The sequence below is a fragment of the Leptidea sinapis genome, chromosome 14, assembly GCF_905404315.1.
Source record: "Leptidea sinapis chromosome 14, ilLepSina1.1, whole genome shotgun sequence".
Lineage (NCBI taxonomy): Eukaryota > Metazoa > Arthropoda > Insecta > Lepidoptera > Pieridae > Leptidea > Leptidea sinapis.
In genome coordinates this window covers 9,757,837-9,778,345 of record NC_066278.1, presented here as the reverse complement: position 1 = coordinate 9,778,345, position 20,509 = coordinate 9,757,837, and the positions used below count along the sequence as shown (strand labels likewise).

General features: G+C 38.2%; 1 protein-coding gene across 1 annotated transcript; it reads left to right on the top strand.

The window, feature by feature from the left end:
* The first annotated feature begins 10,841 nt into the window (after window positions 1–10,841).
* LOC126967851 (uncharacterized) lies at window positions 10,842–13,561 on the top strand. The gene is made up of 2 exons (XM_050812535.1): window positions 10,842–10,862; window positions 12,560–13,561. The coding sequence occupies exons 1-2, from the start codon at window positions 10,842–10,844 to the stop codon at window positions 13,241–13,243; spliced, it is 705 nt and encodes a 234-aa protein (XP_050668492.1). The 3' UTR covers window positions 13,244–13,561.
* The last annotated feature ends 6,948 nt before the right edge of the window (window positions 13,562–20,509 follow it).

Sequence of the window (20,509 nt, the reverse complement as noted above, 5' to 3'; positions counted from 1 at the left end):
GGTATGAAAAATAGATGTTGGCCGATTTTCACACCTACCTGATCGATATACACACAAAGTTTCCAACATATTGGTTTAGCCGTTTCGGAGGAGTTTGGTAACGAACCAAACTCCTCACACAAACACCGGGACACGAGAATTTTATATGTAGGATGTGTTAAACCTCTGATTCCACATATTAGCTTATGACATTCAATGAAATCAATGTTATTCATTTCAATAATAGAACTATTATCATTTTGGATGATATCCCAAGTGACCTTTGTTTTATTGTTACTATTTTGTATGTATTTATCATTAATAATGTTTTTGGCTCTATTTATATATTTTTAAACATTTTATTATGGCTTCTATATTTAAATTTATTCTTAATTATCAAATGCGATGTCACGGTCCCGATAAAACGACATTAGGACTCTCTTAAAATAAATAAGTGTGTGTGTACTTATGTATGCACGCAAGAAGTTATACGTCTTTGGCATAACAAAGTAAAAATCCTTAAAATTATTTATCGCTCTGCTATTCTACGTTTATAGAAAGAACAATATTGTAAAAATTTTGCAAAGGTGGCTTTGACAAAGGAATATTAGATAACGAATACGGCTGTATGGGCTTGAACCCATTGCCTGTCTTAATAATGGAAGAAGAAACAAAATAAAAATTACGAATGTCGCAAACGTCAGAAAATTTAAGGAACCAACTTCACCCTTTACCTATTTTTGTGTTACAGTAATGCGCGCGCATCTTAAAATTTCATTCTCATCATTTTTTTATAACGTGCCTAAAGAAGCATAACTTCAAAATTGAATTCTTTATTATGTCAACAATGGCCTACTCAAATTTTCACACAATACACAGTTTTTCTTATATTTTTTTTATTTATCAATCATCATCTAAAAACCAAAAAGGTTAACAACTAATGCTAATAACACTTAATAATACGTCATAACTTTACATTAAATATACATTTTGCTGTTTCACATGTGCAGAACCCGCGGTGAGCGAATGACTCACAGTTATTCGTTTTTTATGGGACAGTTACTGATGAACGTCTGTCAAGCTCAGCCTAGCGAAACTCTGTAAGAAAAAAGCGATTCTCTCGATTGTATGAAACGCGTAGTCATTGATAGATATACAGATGACGGCTATAATCTTGTAAAAAACGGAGAAAGCCGAAATCCACTACGTTTTAAGCAACTGTTCGCTTTCACACTATAGCCGGATTATATATAAGTACTTCGTGGCCAATCACAGTACTGTAATTACTACTATTTCAAACTTATGTCAATCTATCAATTAGCACACGTTTCATATAATCGAGTAAATCGCTATTTTCTTACAGAGTTTCGCTAGGCTGAAGACACTGTTCCAACGCGCGAGGTAATCTAAAAAAATCGGAGTACTAATACATTCTGTCGGATGACTCTGACTTTTTGACCGTTGAACGCTGCAATCATAATTTGATCACAATATACTTTGCTTGTTTGAAATTCATAAAAAAATATTTAATAAATAAAAAATAACCGACTCCATAAAAACTATGCCAAAACAATATATTAAGAATTATGTTTTTTTATACAATCCAATTAAGTATAATTATTGTTATTTTGTGACCCTCGCCACTTGCCTTGTCACTTTGCGCGTGCGACACAAGCGCATCTCACCTACAACCTTCCTACAACTATGTATATAGTTAAAAACCTACCGTGACTAACACCGACTCCAAAGTAGCAAACTTAAAAAAATACACGAATTGAGAGCCTCCTCTTTTTTTGAAATCGGTTAAAAACACAATATAACAAAAGAATTTTTTCCAACACAGATAACTAAAATTCATACATATATAGAGTTATGGTCCAAAGCAAATCTCAGGAAAGCTATTTGCTTTAATGGAATGGCCCAGAATATCTCATACCTCTATTGCATTGACTGTGCAGATTTTATGATTGGTAATAATCTATCTAACGTACGATAATTTTAGTGATAAGATTATAATAATTTGAAATACATTCAATATCTTATCTCAACGATTGAATAGCGAACACTAAATTACAATTTACGATTTTTAAATAAACAACACGGCTTGTGACCGTGAATGCATGCAACACTTGCAGATACGCAAATAATCTTAATTCTTAAATCTAACGTAATTTATAATGATTACATGCTTTTAAATTATATTTAAGAGTGCTTGGTTTAAATACGTGATTCAAAGTGCAAGGTGCATAAGTATCTAATGATGTCACAGGTATTTTTTTAACATAAATGATTTCCTTAATGATATCGCAGACTGGGAATGCATGGGACTCCCTCAGGCTCTTTAATTATAAATGTTTATAGTACGATATTACATTGTAAGCCATGTTTTACTAGAAAAAGCCCGCTGAGTTACTTGCGCCCGTTCTTCTCAGGTTTGTTCAATAAATGGTTTTGAGGTTTGGTTGTATAGATGCATGCTCAAAATTTCATGGACAGACAAGGTAACGAAAGAAAAAATGCTTAGAAGAATGATTTTACGACTAAAGTTGTCAAAACTGTAAAGAGAAGGGAAGCTACTATGGCCACATCTACAGACACAAGAAATATGATATAATCAGGAGGATCATTGAATACAAATGATTTATGTTTTCTTTAGTGTTAATTCCGCCAATATTTGTTTTTAAAACAATTCGACACGTGTTTCTTCCTCAGGACGTGTTGTCTCGCCAAAATCTGGCACGAGACTCAAGTACAAGTTATTACAAACAAATATTGGCGGTATTAACACGAAAGAAAACTTAAATCATTTGTATAATTATGGATTTCCGCAAAGTAACGCCTAATTCAATAAAAGGATCGTTGAAGGCAAAAATTACATGTTACGACAATATTCAATCCTGGATGGAAAATCAGAGAGCTGAAAAGAAGGGCTGTAGATAGAGAAAAGTATAAAGAAATGATCGCCAACATTTCTTATCTTTAGGGAGATACAGAACCAGAAGAAGGAAAATTTAATAATCAGGCAATAATACAACAATAATACACACTATGTCCAAATTTTAGGTCTCTAACTATTGTGACGCGTTGACACTAGATTGTCCACAAACTGCTATCAAAACACTAACCTCTACTATTTACCACTGGACTGACGGCTGTCAAAGTGCTTTTGTGCCTGTATGATATTCGCCATTTTGGCGCTGTTGACCATGTAGCGAGAGTCTGCGGTACTAAAACCAGTAATGACAACCTCAGCTAAACAAATATCGACAAAAAAACTATTTACAAAAAAAATTGCATACTTTATTAGGTCGATTCATCAAACATAAATAACATGGAAAACGACCGAAATTAACTCGAAATTCAAAATACTTTAGAGTATTGGACATTCCTTCGCAGCCATTTGTATTATATATCAAAACTAGTTCTCTGGACGCTCGCGAGTGGCGCTTCAAATAGGCACAAAAAATTTGCTGTCAAACATGTGGAACAGCCTGTCCAGTGGTAATTATACCAACAGGTCAGTGTATCAAAAGATCTTTGGGTATTTTGGCCACACACAGCGACGCAACAAAAATACTTAAACGTGAAATACTCAATGCCAACACGAGTAAGTCAAAAAAAGTAAATGTAAATTAATATGAGACAAAAGTTATGTTCCCTTCCTTACTAAGCAAGCACGGTATTCTCATGATTTATAAAAAAATAAATAAACAATTTGTTATGTTTTTAAAGTGATAACCCTCACTTCTGGGATTAATATACAAATATAATTTGAAATCAAAATTTTATGAACGGTGCGTGAATCTTTGAAATTGTTTAGGTTTAGATCGCAAGAGCGACATCTCAAGTCAATTTCCTAATATGCAAATATTGGGGTTGAGCAGGTTATCAACTGTAAAGTATATCCTGTAGATGAAGCCACAACCTGAGAGTTGAACAAAGCATACAAGATTTTATGACGATACATCACACGAACGGTTAGCTCAGTTGGGAGAGCACTCGCACGGAAGTGAGTGTAGTTCGAGTCCCGCATCGTTCATAAAATTTTGTTTAGAAATTTTATTTGTGAAAATAAATAAAGATTAACTCAGTAACATAACACGTTCTGAAAACATAATATACATTAGTGTTCGGCGAATTGACCGCGACTATCATGTTAAGTTTTAGTCGTAATAATCCTATTGTCGATTTTATAAATAAATAGTACACTCTTAGATTCAGGATTGGTCTCCGCTGTGTTCCAACTAGATACCGCAGGCGTAGTCGCAAAGTGCGTAACTAATACTACGCCCAAGAGGGCGTACTCGAGCAAGTCTACTACAAGAAATAAGAAAGACACTGGGTTCACATGTCATCAGTGAGTATTTTGTATTTAATTAATTTCAATATAAAATAACACGAAGCATATGTTCCAAAATTTGAAAGATGCCATTGAGTGTCAAGATGCCACGCACAAGCATCTAATAGTTGCCGTAATAAAAAAGCTATTGTTCTTACGTAGTGCGGTATCTAGTTGGAACGCAGCGGAGACCAATCCTTAATCGAAGAGTGCACTGCTCTATATGGTCACCACATGTGGTGCAGTGAAAAAGATTCATTGTTTGACAGATATGGAAACTACATCCATATAATGTAGTCACTATCACAACCACTTTACTACGGTAAGTCATTATGGGAGGGAGGAATTTTCTAGAAACTGTGACATTCATAATGTTAACACGAGGAACAAACATAAACTTGTTATGCCTACTACTCGGTTGGGTCGAGGTAGTAAGTCTTTTGTTGGGCGATATACGATATGCTTCTGTAGCGGCCAAATCCGCTACTTACTTCCGCACCGCCGCTTATGTTCTTGGACCACACGACATCACGCCACATCGTACGATCTATGACGACAGCCTACGTCACGGGTGGTGCGAGCTGCGAACCGGCTGCATCGCGTGCGCGTCCCCGCGCCCGCGCTCCCGCCGCACACCGCGGGCCCTGCGCCCGCCGCCACCGCTAGGCCTCCCGCGCCCGCGCCCCGCGCGTCGCATAAATACCAGAGGCGATCGCCCGCGCCACGCATTCTGCACATTTATTTACCTCGCGCTCACAGCTTTCCGCTTGCTTTATTTTTGCTTTGTATAGACGCTCATTTCATTCTACATTTTGTAAAGTATTTCTTTTAATTAGTAGTAAATTCAACCTTTCATCTTTGACTCAATCTTTCATTCTTACTTCGCTTCAAACAAATATCATAGCATCCCTAGCTCAGCCAGGGGTAGTCATCGAGAAGTCGTAGGAGTAGAATACGTGCTACAGTGGTGACCCATCCGACAAGTGACACGATGACTGGCGCAGAACAACAACAAAAGGGATTAGGCGGTGGTCCAAGTACAAGTGACGGCGGAAATAACAGTGACGTATTTCGAGTGGGCGTACGGATACCACCCTTTTGGCCCGAGGAACCGGCTGTATGGTTTGCCCAAATTGAAGGTCAGTTCATTTTGTCTAATGTTACAAGTGACTCCACCAAGTTTTATTATGTCATTAGCCAATTAGACCATCAGTACGCAGCAGAAGTCAAAGATATCATTATTTCCCCGCCGGCTACAGACAAATACGAGAAATTAAAGTCGGAACTTATCAAGCGCCTCACAACGTCTAGAGAACGTAAAATTAAACAGTTGTTGATGCATGAAGACCTTGGTGATAGAAAGCCATCTCAATTTTTGCGTCATTTACAAAGCTTAGCAGGGAAGACAATACCAGAAGAGCTTATACGAACTATTTGATCGAGTCGATTGCCAAATAATTTACAAACAATTGTCGCATTACAGAAGGACAGCGCCCTCGAAACCGTGGCAGATCTGGCGGACCACGTTTATGACATAGCACCGCCCGCAGTCGCTCAGGTAGCCAGATCAGCAACTGAACAGCCAGGTACTGCTTTTGAAATTATGTGTAACAAAGTAACAGAACTGACACGGCAGGTGGAGTCACTAATGCAGAGCCAGCAACGGCAGTCTCGATCCCGCTCCAATGACTTTAGGAACGAATACCGCACGTCACGATCCCGCTCTAATTCCCGATACCGACAGCAACCAGAAGACGATACACAATGCTGGTATCATTTCCAATTTTGCTCGAACGCAAAGAAGTGTGTCAAGCCCTGCACATTTCGTTCGGGAAATGCCAAGGGCAGCCACTAGTGGCCGAACACGTCTGCCCTACATCATCAGGCCGCCTTTTTATCACCGACCTTAACACAAAAGTACAATACCTTATCGACACAGGGTCTGACTTATGCGTTTATCCACGTTCTCGCATTCAAGAACATCGCACGAAGACGCAGTACGAGCTCTTTGCAGCAAACGGTACGGTGATATCAACATTTGGGTACGTTCACTTACAACTCAACCTAGGGTTGCGCCGCGTATTCAGTTGGCGCTTCGTGGTGGCAGACGTCTCCAAACCAATCATTGGCGTCGACTTCCTTAGCTTTTATAACCTGCTCGTCGACTGCCGCAATCACCGCCTGGTCGATGGGGTAACGTCACTGTCCGTCGCCGTACCACGCCAGCACCACAAGGAGGACATCTCATCAGTACGTACAACATCGCCAGGGGACTCGTTGTATAACGACATTGTACGAGAGTTTCCGAACATTACACGCCCAGCTGGTAAGCCAAGTGAACCAAAACACAACACGGTTCACCATATTAGGACGACGCCTGGCCCACCAGTATTTTGCCGCCCTCGTCGGTTAGATCCGGAGAGACTCACCATTGCCAAAAAGGAGTTGGAAGAGATGGTACAAAATGGTACAGCTCGGAGATCAGAGAGCCCCTGGTCCTCAGCACTGCACCTAGCACGTAAGAAAAACGACGGCTGGAGACCTTGTGGGGATTACAGAGCATTGAACGCTCGCACTATTCCAGACCGATACCCTGTGCGGCACATCCAGGACTTTGCGCACCAGCTGGCAGGCAAAAAAGTCTTTTCTACGGTGGACCTCGTTAAAGCATATAATCAGATCCCAGTCCATGCTGACGATATTCCTAAGACTGCCATTACCACGCCTTTCGGATTATTTGAATTCCCTTACATGACATTCGGACTTCGTAATGCTGCACAATCTTTCCAACGTTTTATGGATGAAGCACTTAGAGACCTAGACTTCTGTTTTGGGTACATTGATGACATCCTAATCTTCTCTGAATCTCCATTACAGCACCAGCAACACCTTCGCCAGCTATTTCAACGTTTGACAGATTACGGCATACTGATAAACACAGCGAAATGTGTATTTGGTAAGGATGAAGTAACTTTTCTTGGCTTCACAGTGTCCGCAGCAGGCGTTAAACCTTTGGAGGAGAAGGTCCAGGCAGTTCAAGACTACCCGCCACCCAAGACGGTAAAGGAGTTGAGGCGATTCCTAGGAGTCATCAACTTCTACCGAAGATTCATTCCTGGAGCAGCAGCAATACAAGCACCGCTTAATGCCTTACTAGCTGGACCGAAAACCAAAGGATCACACCCAGTCAACATGACTCTAGAGCTGCTAGAAGCATTTAAAAGATGTAAGTCTAGTCTTTCCCATGCCACACTCCTAGCACATCCAGATACCACAGCAGAGCTGGCGATACAGACTGACGCTTCGGACCACGCTATTGGAGCCGTACTGCAGCAAAGTAAGGGAAACACCTGGCAACCCCTCGCTTTTTTCTCCAGAAAACTCAGCCCTTCCCAAAAAAAGTACAGCCCTTACGACAGGGAATTATTGGCGATTTATGAAGCGATTCGTTATTTCAGATACATGGTTGAAGCGAGGACATTCACCATCTACACTGACCACAAGCCCATTACGTTTGCATTCAGCACTCAACGTGACAGCTGCTCACCTCGTCAGTTCCGGTACTTGGACTTCATCAGTCAATTCAGCACTGATATCAGGTATATCCCTGGGAGGGACAACACAGTAGCTGACAGCATGTCTCGGGTTGAAGAGATGACAACGCCCCTAGATTACCAGTCCCTCGCCCGTGCCCAGGATTCTGATGCTGAACTTCAAAACTTACTCGTAAGTGGGTCAGGCCTAAAATTAGAAAAGGTCATGCTAGAGAACTCTGATATTCAGGTATTCTGCGACACTTCTACTCAATACACCAGACCTTTTGTTACTTCAGCTTTCCGACGTCAGGTATTCAACACGTTACATAGTCTAAGTCATCCCGGAGCAAAAGCCACAGCGCAATTGGTAGCACAACGCTTCGTTTGGCCGGGTATTAAGAAGGACTGTCGACAATGGGCCAAAGAGTGTCAACAATGTCAGCGCAGTAAAATATCTCGCCACACATCAGCTCCATTAGCAAAGTTCACAATGCCTTCAGCTCGCTTCCGTCAGGTCCATATGGACATAATAGGTCCCTTACCTTCTTCTGTTGGTCACAGGTACTGCCTCACCATGATCGACCGCTTCACTCGATGGCCGGAGGCCATGCCCTTGCAGGACATCACTGCAGAATCCTGCGCTGCCGCCTTCGTAACTGGGTGGATTGCGCGGTTCGGTTGCCCCGAGAGCATCATAACCGACCGCGGCCGCCAGTTTGACAGCCAGCTGTTCAAGAGGGTCGCCGCGCTGGTAGGCGCCGACCACCGCACCACAACAGCTTATCATCCCGCAGCAAATGGCCTCGTAGAGAGGCTACACCGTCAGCTCAAGGCCGCTATAACCTGCCACACCAGTGCTCAATGGACGGAGGCATTACCTCTCGTGCTGCTGGGCATACGCAGCGCGTGCAAAGATGACCTGCAGGCGTCTACCGCGGAATTAGTCTACGGCGAGCCACTCCGCTTACCTGGACAGTTCCTTCAGCCCATACGGGACGACCACATCGACGTTACCGACTTCGCCAGCAGACTGAAACAGCACATCACTAAGCTGTCACCAACATCTACGTCATGGCACGGACAACGTACATTCTACGTGCCCAAAGACCTACAGCACTCCACTCACGTGTTCCTGCGCCAGGGTCCTGTAAAACGGCCGCTACAAGCCCCGTACACCGGACCCTACAAGGTACTACGTCGGGGCTCCAAGTCATTTGACATAGAAGTCCAGGGTAAGACGTCAACAGTAACGATCGACCGTCTCAAACCAGCATATATCGCAGATGACAACTTATCAGGAAAAGACACACAAACACAGACTGTACCTACACAAAAGGAAACTACGGAAGAAGAACACATCAGAACTACAAGAAGTGGACGAAGAGTCAAGTTTCCCGACTACTATCACCCGTAGTCACGGTCTCAGTGGGGGAGTACTTGTAGCGGCCAAATCCGCTACTTACTTCCGCACCGCCGCTTATGTTCTTGGACCACACGACATCACGCCACATCGTACGATCTATGACGACAGCCTACGTCACGGGTGGTGCGAGCTGCGAACCGGCTGCATCGCGTGCGCGTCCCCGCGCCCGCGCTCCCGCCGCACACCGCGGGCCCTGCGCCCGCCGCCACCGCTAGGCCTCCCGCGCCCGCGCCCCGCGCGTCGCATAAATACCAGAGGCGATCGCCCGCGCCACGCATTCTGCACATTTATTTACCTCGCGCTCACAGCTTTCCGCTTGCTTTATTTTTGCTTTGTATAGACGCTCATTTCATTCTACATTTTGTAAAGTATTTCTTTTAATTAGTAGTAAATTCAACCTTTCATCTTTGACTCAATCTTTCATTCTTACTTCGCTTCAAACAAATATCATAGCATCCCTAGCTCAGCCAGGGGTAGTCATCGAGAAGTCGTAGGAGTAGAATACGTGCTACACTTCTACAATATGATCCCAGAAAATGTACAAAACAAATGTGTTACGAAATTTAAAATAATTGTTAAAAAACGTTTGTGTGGGAAAGGTTATTATAGCATAAACGATTTTCTTAATGACACCACGGACTGGGATTAAAGCGAACACCCTCAGGCTCTTTAATTATAAATGTTTATTGTACGATATTACATTGTAATCCATATTTTATATAAAAAAAAAAGCCCGCTGAGTTTCTTGCGCCCATTCTTCTCAGGTCTGAGGCGGTCTCTTTTGAATGGGTGGTAGATTTTGACGTTCAATAAGTGATTATAAATCCTATTTTGAATAAAAATATTTGAATTTGAATTTGAATAATGCTTACACATTACTGTTTCTGTGCAAAGGAGAGTACCACTGGTAAAATAATAATATAATGGATTAATATTAATTCAATTTTAGTGGTGGAAAGAAGCCATTTAACAATATTCAATATTGATTAACCACGTCACAAAGATCTAAATCACTAGAATTTCCACTATTACTTAATAAATGTGTAAAAAGTTAGTATCACTTCCATTATCAGCATAATATCAACATCAGCCAATTTATAAAAATATGGTACAGTCATATCTTGATAGCATAATCCAATAAAATACTTAGTCTGGCTATAAGTATGTACTGTTACAATTAAAAAAAAAGTGTGTGAACACTTGCATGCACGCAAGAAGTTATACTTCTTTGGCGTAACAAAACAAATTATTAAAATTATTTATTCGTCGTGCTATTCTACGCTTGTAGAAAGAACAATATTATAAAAATCGTGAAATAAATTATTGAATATCAACGAATATGACTGTATTGGCTTGAACCCTTTGCCTGTCCTAATAATGGACGAAGAAACCAAAAAAATAATTAATGTCGTTGTGCGCGGGCAACGGAAGAGTCAAAGAAGTTTGTCATCAATAAGGTACAAACGTCATAATGTTTTGCTTTTATGTCAATGTAATTTTGCAGGTAAAAACCTATTTAAATATGATTTAATATTCTTTGGGGAACGAAGTTCCTTATGGGACGATGCGGAGGGATACCCTAAGGGTCCGTTCACACAGACCGGCTCGGAGAGGAGAGCAGATTTTTATCACGTTGGAAACAGTGTTTTGAGTGATTGTAGTAAAGTTTATTTTTGCATTTGCACCTTTTTTGTCATTAAAAATGCCTGAACGCGCTTCGTGTGAAGTAATAAAAGGAGCCGACCGGCTCCGCTTGCGTGCTCTTTCTCGCTCGCGCAGCCGATCGGCTCTGATTGCGTGCTCTTTCTCGCTTGCGCAGCCTGTCGGCTCCGATTGCGTGCTCTTTCTCTATCGCGTAGCCGATCGGCTCCGATTGCGTGCCCGCTGCGGCCGCGCCGACCGCCATTTTGATAGCAACATTTGAACGTAATAGTTGTGCGTACTTGTACGAAAAGATGAATGATGAAAAATTAATAATACTCGTGTCAAAATATGAGTGTTTATTTGACATAACCAAGCCATCATATAGCGATCGGATAATGAAAGACAATGCATGGGAGGAAATTAGCAAATGTCTCGGAATAAGTGGTAAGTAAGGTTTTCATTGTTTTACACCTACCCCCAGATACTCAAACGAATTTTAAAGCAAGGGCTTCTTAAACTCGTGCTGCGACGTGTTAGATTCAAAGTCAAAATAGGAATAACATGAGTTTAAATGCGCCCTTACTTTAAAAACTCGTTTGAGTATCTGATCGTTAGAATATACTTATGTAGTAGACAATTTTTATTAAATATAACTTAAGAAACTCGCGTAGCCACTTGATCTTGCCAATCTAAAGCACCACTTGATGAAAAATAATCCTTAAATTTATTCCTTGTGGTTAGAACTGCGTCGCTATTAGAACTGTTTTCATTATTATTGTCTGTTATTGCTGTTAATAAATTTATATTGCTGTGAAATTCATTCTCTTGTCCTGGCGTCCGATTTTCTATTAAAAAATTATGTAAACATGTAGTTGCTAATATAATTAAATCACAGTACTTCGGCTGAATTTTCATTCGTTTTTGATAAATTTCAAATCTTTGAGTTAGCATTCCAAATGCACATTCTACGACTTTTCTTGCCCTGCTTAAACGCAGATTAAATACTTTCTTTGATAATTCTGTTCTTGCTTGTTCTCTTGGATACGGCCGCAATATATTATTGCTCAAAGGAAATGCCTCGTCTCCTATAAAAACATGTGGTAAGCTTTCAGTGGTACTAGGTAGAGGTTTATTTGGGGGCAGCTTTAACTTATTGGTGTTGAGTTTTTTCCAAAATTTTGAATTCTGTAAAATTCCGCCGTCGCTATTTTTACCATATGATCCGACATCAACAATTAAAAAACTGTATTTCGCGTCGACCACAGCTAGTAACACTGTACTGAAAAAGTTTTTATAATTATAGTATAAGCTTCCACTATTATCTGGTGCCTGTATATTGACATGCTTTCCGTCTATAGCGCCCAAACAGTTAGGAAAATTCCAAATATTAAAGAAATCACGTGAAACCTTTTCCCACATTTCTTCATCTGGCATCTGCATTACTATGGGCATCAAAACATCACAAATTACTCTGATTGTCTCATGAATAATTGAATGAACTGTAGAAATTCCCATTCGAAAATTAAATGACAAGTTTTTGAAACTGCAACCAGTGATGAGGGATCTGTAAAAATAAAACAAACACACAAAATAGAAATATAAGACTGCCGTACCAAAACGAACTATAAAATAAAAAAGAGTTATGTTATAAATTTTTCATTTCTGTTCTTTCCAGTGACGCAGTGCCAGGATCGTTGGAAGAAACTGCGAGATAACTTCAGAAAAGCCTATTATAACCGAAAAGGCAAGAGTGGCGATGGTGCAACTACGTCCAAATTGATAAAATTTGAAAAAGAACTTTCTTTTATAATACCATTTTTTCGCAATCGAAACCAAATATCTAATGTAACATTATCATCGGATGATTCAGAGCCTGGCACACCAATACCACCACCATCGACATCATCTAAACGTTCTGACCATTCTGAAGTTGAATCGCTTGCAAGTACTTCTGGCTCGAAAAAGAGACCACGCTTAAGCAAAGATGTTGCTACGGTTTTCGAAGAGTATCTTGAAGAAAAAAGAAATACTACACCCCGTGACAAGGCATTACGTAATTTTTTTTTGTCTATGTCAGATACAGTGGAAACATTCCCAAAAGAAGTCCAAGCACGAATTAAAAGGCGCGTGTTTAACATTGTTAATGAAGCTGAATTAAGTCTGTATGAAAATAGTACAGATTTGAATTATTCTTTGTCTATAAATTCACCGCCATCGACTAATCAATCTACTTACCTAGTGTCAAACGAAACCTATATCCCTCAAAACTATCCAGATCAGACTACTTACGGGTACAATACCAGCACACAAAATACAAAATAATAAACAATCAAAAACAATAATAATTATAATAATAATAATTAAACACACACAAATCTGTACTATTTAATTACATTTCATTAACGTAAATAATGCTTAATAAATGGAGGGCTGTGATTTTGTGATCTATTTAGATGTTTGTGTTATTTAACATGATTAGTATAAGTAATTTACATTTCATTAACGTAAACAATGCTTAATAAATGGAGGGCTGTGATTTTGTGATCTAAATAACATGATTAGTATAAATAATTGTTTTTTATTTACCTTAAAGTTACCGTTAACCTTTCTTCGGCTGTAATGGTGCAACGATAATTTGTAGTCTTTTTTGTTATATGCTCTTAACAAATCTGTCAATTTCAAAAATTGCCAATATTCCATACGATAATACTCATAAAATTTTAGGCTATCTCTCTTCAATTCCTCGAAAATGGTGTGAAACTCCCCATGGATTAGTCTGTTTTTCCAAATATGTTTTACCCATATTTGTTTCCGCTTGCGCTTACGTTTCCTATGTTCTATTTCAAGTAATCTTGCTAACAAATATATTTCTTCGTCGGAGCTATCTAAATCCATGTTTCGAAAAGCACACGTTAACACACCGAAAACAAAACTTAGACTGCGCGGAATACTGGCACTGCCTTTGTAGTGTATCCACCCGACTCCGAGCGCATCCGACCGGCTCCGAGCACATCCAACCGCACCCGCTTTCAGATCTCTTCCAGCCGGTCGATGTGAAATAGTTGGCGGCTCCGCTCCGGCCAATTCCAAGCGTATACGACCCGGTCTGTGTGAAAAGAAAAAAGCAGGCCGATGCTCTCCGAGCCGGTCTGTGTGAACGGACCCTAACCGGGAAAAAACGTCCGGAACGTTACTCTCTTCATATACGTCAAGGCGTTGCTATGCGACAATATCTTGCTGATTATTATTTATATATAAAAAATTGACAAGGAACAAATATTGACATTTGAAAACCAAAATACAATAAACGAATATTTAAAACTTCCATAAAACAAACAATCAATGTAATTTGTTAGAAATGTGTCAAATGTCAATAATTGTTAATTGTCAATGTTTAAGAGACATATTTTAATAACCAACTGTAATCTGTTACATTTGTGTTATAGTGATGCGCGCGCACCTTAATATTTAACTCTTATAATTTTTTCATAATGCGCCTTTAGAAGTATACTTATATAATGTATCAGTAAATAAAATATTCGAATATTTGAATTTGAAATCTGTCATTTTAATATGATTGTTAATTGAGTTTTCTCATTTTGGCGCCAATACGTCGTACAATATTTTACGATAATAAAATGGAGCAGGGTGATAAAGAGAACCGAATCAGGTATGTCAAATGCAATTTTTAAAACTCTTTATACGCTTGGTAATAGTAAAATGTTTGTATGGGCTTTTAATAGGTACAATGAGATCTCTTCTGTTTGTGACAGAAAAAGATCTGGCCGTCCAAGTAGTGTTCGTACAAAAAAGGTGGTCAAACCAGTAAGGGCAAGAATTAGAAGAAATACTGTACGAAAGCAAAAGATTTTATCTCGGGAGATGAAGATAGCACCTAGAAACATGAAAGATTTTAAAAGATGACTGAGGACTTGCAGCCTATAAGAGACGTACAGGTCATTTCTTAACTGATAATTTATAAAAGTATAGGGTGGTAAAATCGAAACAACTTCTGAAGCGGTACGCAAAGGGAGGTCACAGAAAAATGTTGCTTACGGATGAGATTTTTTTTACAATTGCGAAACATTTTAACAAACAAAATGACCGTATTTATGCTCAAAGCTCTAAGGAAGCTTCCTAATTAGTCGACAGAGTGCAACGTGGGCACTATCCGACTTCAGTGATGGTTTGGTGGGGTATTAGCTATGAAGATTGACTGAGCCATACTTTTGTGAAAAAGGTATCAAAACATCGGCACAAGTGTACAAAGATACCATTCTTGAGAAGGGAGTGAAGACTCGAAACGAACTTTTAGGACTTCATCAGAGCTGAAGACTGGCCGTTGTGTAGTCCTGATCTTAATCCGGTGGATTATGATGTATGGTCAGTTTTAGATAGTACGGCTTGCTCTAAACGCCATGATAATTTGGAGTCCCTAAAACAATCCGTACGATTGGCAGTGAAGAATTTTCCCAAGGAAAGAATGCGTGCTTCTATTGATAACTGGTCTCAACGTTTAATCTGTATTGCAGCCAATGGAGATCCACTTGGAGGTCCTGCCTAACGTTGTTTTGCCATTTAAATATATATGTGAACGTTCCTTGAGCTTCAACGAATCTATTACAAAAGATTTCATTGAGATCGGTCGAATAGTTTAAGAGTTATAAGGGTACATACATTCTCTTTTATATATATAGACTAGCTGACCCAGAAAAATTTGATTGCAGATTGCCGATATTGAAATCGCGATACAAAAGTAACTGTTGATCGTAGATGGGTGGAAATTTGAAGTTGTATGTAAATATGTATGTAAATTTAAAAAAAAATGTCCACTAAAATAAAAATTTGGCGTGGACCACCCTTAACATTTAGTGGGATGAAAAATAGATGTTGTCGGATTCTCAGACCTACCCAATATGCACTCAAAATTTCATAAGAATCGGTCAAGCCGCTTCGAAGGAGTTTAACTACAAACACCGCGACATGAGAATTTTACATATAAGATTAAACTAACATATTGTAAAAGTAATAAATGTTATTTTCAATATAATATTTTTGCTTTGTATCAATGAGTATTTATGGCAAGACTAGGTACTAATGCCATTTGTCAATAAATATAAGCTATACAAAATGGCCAATTTATTTATCGAATTGCATACGATTATTTAATCAACATTCTTAAAGCTTATCGGAAATATGTCTCAACAAGTTCAATGATTTATTTAAATTAATTGTTATTGAAAACTGGAGTGACGAGAATGACTTCAATAACAAAAAGTCCTAGGTATTAATTGGGTCGTTTACTTACCTTGTAAGATTAACAGCCGTTTTCAATAACGTATCACTAGATACGGATACGTTGCTATCACCGTTTAGTGACAAGATTATATCTATCCATAGTTATGTCCAATATAGTTATAGTTCAATGCTTTATGTCAATAGGTTATTGAAATGTAAGTAAGCGTAAAAGGATAAATTTGTTTACCTCTAGTAAGTTAAACTAAGGATAGATAGATTATTGAAAACGGCCGTAAAATAACTAACGGTACCGATCACCACATGTGGTGCAGTGAAAAAGATTCATTGTTTGATAGATATGGACACTACATCCATATAATGTAGGCACTATCACAACCACTTCACTACGGTAAGTCATTATGGTTTATTATTAATATTATTAATATATATTTTGTTTTTATGAAAGTAATGGACGAGACGAGCAGAACGTTCAACTGATAGTTATTGATACGCCCTGCCCATTACAATGCAGTGCCGCTCAGGATTCTTGTAAAACCCCAAAAATTCTGAGCGGCACTACAACCGCGCTGTTAAGTCTCATTTGCCCAGTAATTTCACTAGCTACGGCGCCCTTTAATAACACAATAATGCTTACACATTACTGCTTCTGTGCAAAGGAGAGTACAACTGGTAAAATAATAATATAATGGATTAATATTAATTCAATTTTAGTGGTGGAAAGAAGCCATTTAACAATATTCAATATTGATTAACAACGTCACAAAGATCTAAATCACTAGAATTTCCACTATTACTTAATAAATGTGTAAAAAATTAGTATCACTTCCATTATCAGCATAATATCAACATCAGCCAATTTATAAAAATATGGTACAGTCATATCTTGATAGCATAATCCAATAAAATACTTAGTCTGGCTATAAATATGTACTGTTACAATTAAAAAAAAAGTGTGTGAACACTTGCATGCACGCAAGAAGTTATACTTCTTTGGCGTAACAAAACAAATCCTTAAAATTAATTATTCGTCGTGCTATTCTACGCTTGTAGAAAGAACAATATTATAAAAATCGTGAAATAAGTTATTGAATATTAACGAATACGACTGTATTGGCTTGAACCCTTTGCCTGTCCTAATAATGGACGAAGAAACCAAAAAAATTAATTAATGTCGCAAACGTCAGAAAATTTCTGAAAACTTTTTTTTTTAGATGTCGTTGTGCGCGCGCAACGGAAGAGTCAAAGAAGTTTATCATCAATAAGGTACAAACGTCATAATGTTTTGCTTTTATGTCAATGTAATTTTGCAGTTAAAAACCTATTTAAATATAATTTAATATTCTTTTGGAACGAAGTTCCTTATGGGACGATGCGGAGGGATACCCTAACCGGGAAAAAACGTCCGGAACGTTACTCTCTTCATATACGTCAAGGCGTTGCTATGCGACAATATCTTGCTGATTATTATTTATATATAAAAAATTGACAAGGAACAAATATTGACATTTGAAAACCAAAATACAATAAACGAATATTTTAAACTTCCATAAAACAAACAATCAATGTAATTTGTTAGAAATGTGTCAAATGTCAATAATTGTTAATTGTCAATGTTTAAGAGACATATTTTTAATTTTAATAACCAACTGTAATCTGTTACATTTGTGTTATAAGTGATGCGCGCGCACCTTAATATTTCACTCTCATAATTTTTTCATAATGCGCCTATAGAAGTATACTTATATAATGTATCAGTAAATAAAATATTCCATTTGAATTTGAAATCTGTCATTTTAATATGATTGTTCATTGAGTTTTCTCATTTTGGCGCCAATACGTCGTACAATATTTTACGATATTAAAATGGAGCAGGGTGATAAAGAGAATCGAATCAGGTATGTCAAATGCAATTTTTAAAACTCTTTATACGCTTGGTATTAGTTAAATGTTTGTATGGGCTTTTAATAGGTACAATGAGATCTCTTCTGTTTGTGACAGAAAAAGATCTGGCCGTCCAAGTAGTGTTCGTACAAAAAAGGTGGTCAAACCAGTAAGGGAAAGAATTAGAAGAAATCCTGTACGAAAGCAAAAGATTTTATCTCGGGAGATGAAGATAGCACCTAGAAACATGAAAGATTTTAAAAGATGACTGAGGACTTGCAGCCTATAAGAGACGTACAGGTCATTTCTTAACTGATAATTTATAAAAGTATAGGGTGGTAAAATCGAAACAACTACTGAAGCGGTACGCAAAGGGAGGTCACAGAAAAATGTTGCTTACGGATGAGAATTTTTTTACAATTGCGAAATATTTTAACAAAAAAAATGACCGTATTTATGCTCAAAGCTTTAAGGAAGCTTCCTAATTAGTCGACAGAGTGCAACGTGGGCACTATCCGACTTCAGTGATGGTTTGGTGGGGTATTTCCTATGAAGGAGTGACTGAGCCATACTTTTGTGAAAAAGGATCAAAACATCGGCACAAGTGTATGGTCAGTTTTAGAGAGTACGGCTTGCTCTAAACGCCATGATAATTTGGAGTCCCTAAAACAATCCGTACGATTGGCAGTGAAGAATTTTCCCAAGGAAAGAATGCGTGTTTCTATTGATAACTGGTCTCAACGTTTAATCTGTATTGCAGCCAATGGAGATCCACTTGGAGGTCCTGCCTAACGTTGTTTTGCCATATAAAATATATATGTTAACGTTCCTTGAGCTTCAACGAATCTATTACAAAAGATTTCATTGAGATCGGTCGAATAGTTTAGGAGTTATAAGGGTACATACATTCTCTTTTATATATATAGACTAGCTGACCCAGCAAAATATGATTGCAGATTGCCGATATTAAAATCGCGATACAAAAGTAACTGTTGATCGTAGATGGGTGGAAATTTGAAGTTGTATGTAAATATGTATGTAAATTTAAAAAAAAATGTCCAATAAAATAAAAATTTGGCGTGGACCACCCTTAACATTTAGTGGGATGAAAAATAGATGTTGTCGGATTCTCAGACCTACCCAATATGCACTCAAAATTTCATAAGAATCGGTCAAGCCGCTTCGAAGGAGTTTAACTACAAACACCGCGACATGAGAATTTTACATATTAGATTAAACTAACATATTGTAAAAGTAATAAATGTTATTTGCAATATAATTTTTTTTCTTTGTTTCAATGAGTATTTATGGCATGACTAGGTACTAATGCCATTTGTCAATAAATATAAGCTATACAAAATGGCCAATTTATTTATCGAATTGCATACGATTATTTAATCAACATTCTTAAAGCTTATCGGAAATATGTCTCAACAAGTTCAATGATTTATTTAAATTAATTGTTATTGAAAACTGGAGTGACGAGAATGACTTCAATAACAAAAAGTCCTAGGTATTAATTGGGTCGTTTACTTACCTTGTAAGATTAACAGCCGTTTTCAATAACGTATCACTAGATACGGATACGTTGCTATCACCGTTTAGAAACAAGATTTTATCTATCCATAGTTATGTCCAATATAGTTATAGTTCAATACTTTATGTCAATAGGTTATTGAAATGTAAGTAAGCGTAAAAGGATAGATTTGTTTACCTCTAGTAAGTTAAACTAAGGATAGATAGATTATTGAAAACGGCCGTAAAATACATGAAATTATTAATAATTTAGTAAAAATGTATGTGCATCCATAAACTTTCTACTGTATAAAGACGTGCGGTCTATAGTTGTGTGACTTACAATTAGTTATTTTTAAGTGCGATTTAGATCAAGTGATTTAAATTTGAATTTGTATTTTTGTGCCGCGGATTATATTAATTTAAAAAAATATTGAAAACTACTCCGGTTGTCCGGTAGGGTTAGATGATACAAATATCTAAAATATTTGTATATTCAAAAATATTTGAATGATTTTTAACTTACTTCACATATCAAACAAGACGGCTCAGCTAGTTTAATAAACAGGTAAACTATAAGTTTGACTGCACTCAAAACTAAGTGATTTTTTTATGGAAAAAGAAGGACAAACGAGCGTACGAGTCACCTGGTGTTAAGTGATCACCGCCGCCCACATTCTCGTGCAACACCAGAGGAATCACAGGAGCGTGTTCGGCCTTTAAGGAAGGTGTACGCACTTTTTTTGAAGGTACCCATGTCGTATCGACCCGGAAACACCGCACAAGGAAGTTCATTCCACAGCTTACTACAAAGATGAAAGTAAGCTCCTAGAAAACCGTACTGTGGTGGACCGCCACACATCCAGATGGTGGGGATGAAATCCAAACTTGTGGCCTGTCGTGCTAAGGTGGAATTCGGCGGCAGGAATCAGG

Coding starts and splice junctions, on each gene's coding strand:
- LOC126967851 (XM_050812535.1), top strand. CDS start 10,842: ATGCGGAGGGATACCCTAAGG. Junction 10,863..12,559: donor TGCGGAGGGATACCCTAAGG/GTCCGTTCACAC, acceptor AAAATAAAAAAG/AGTTATGTTATAAATTTTTC.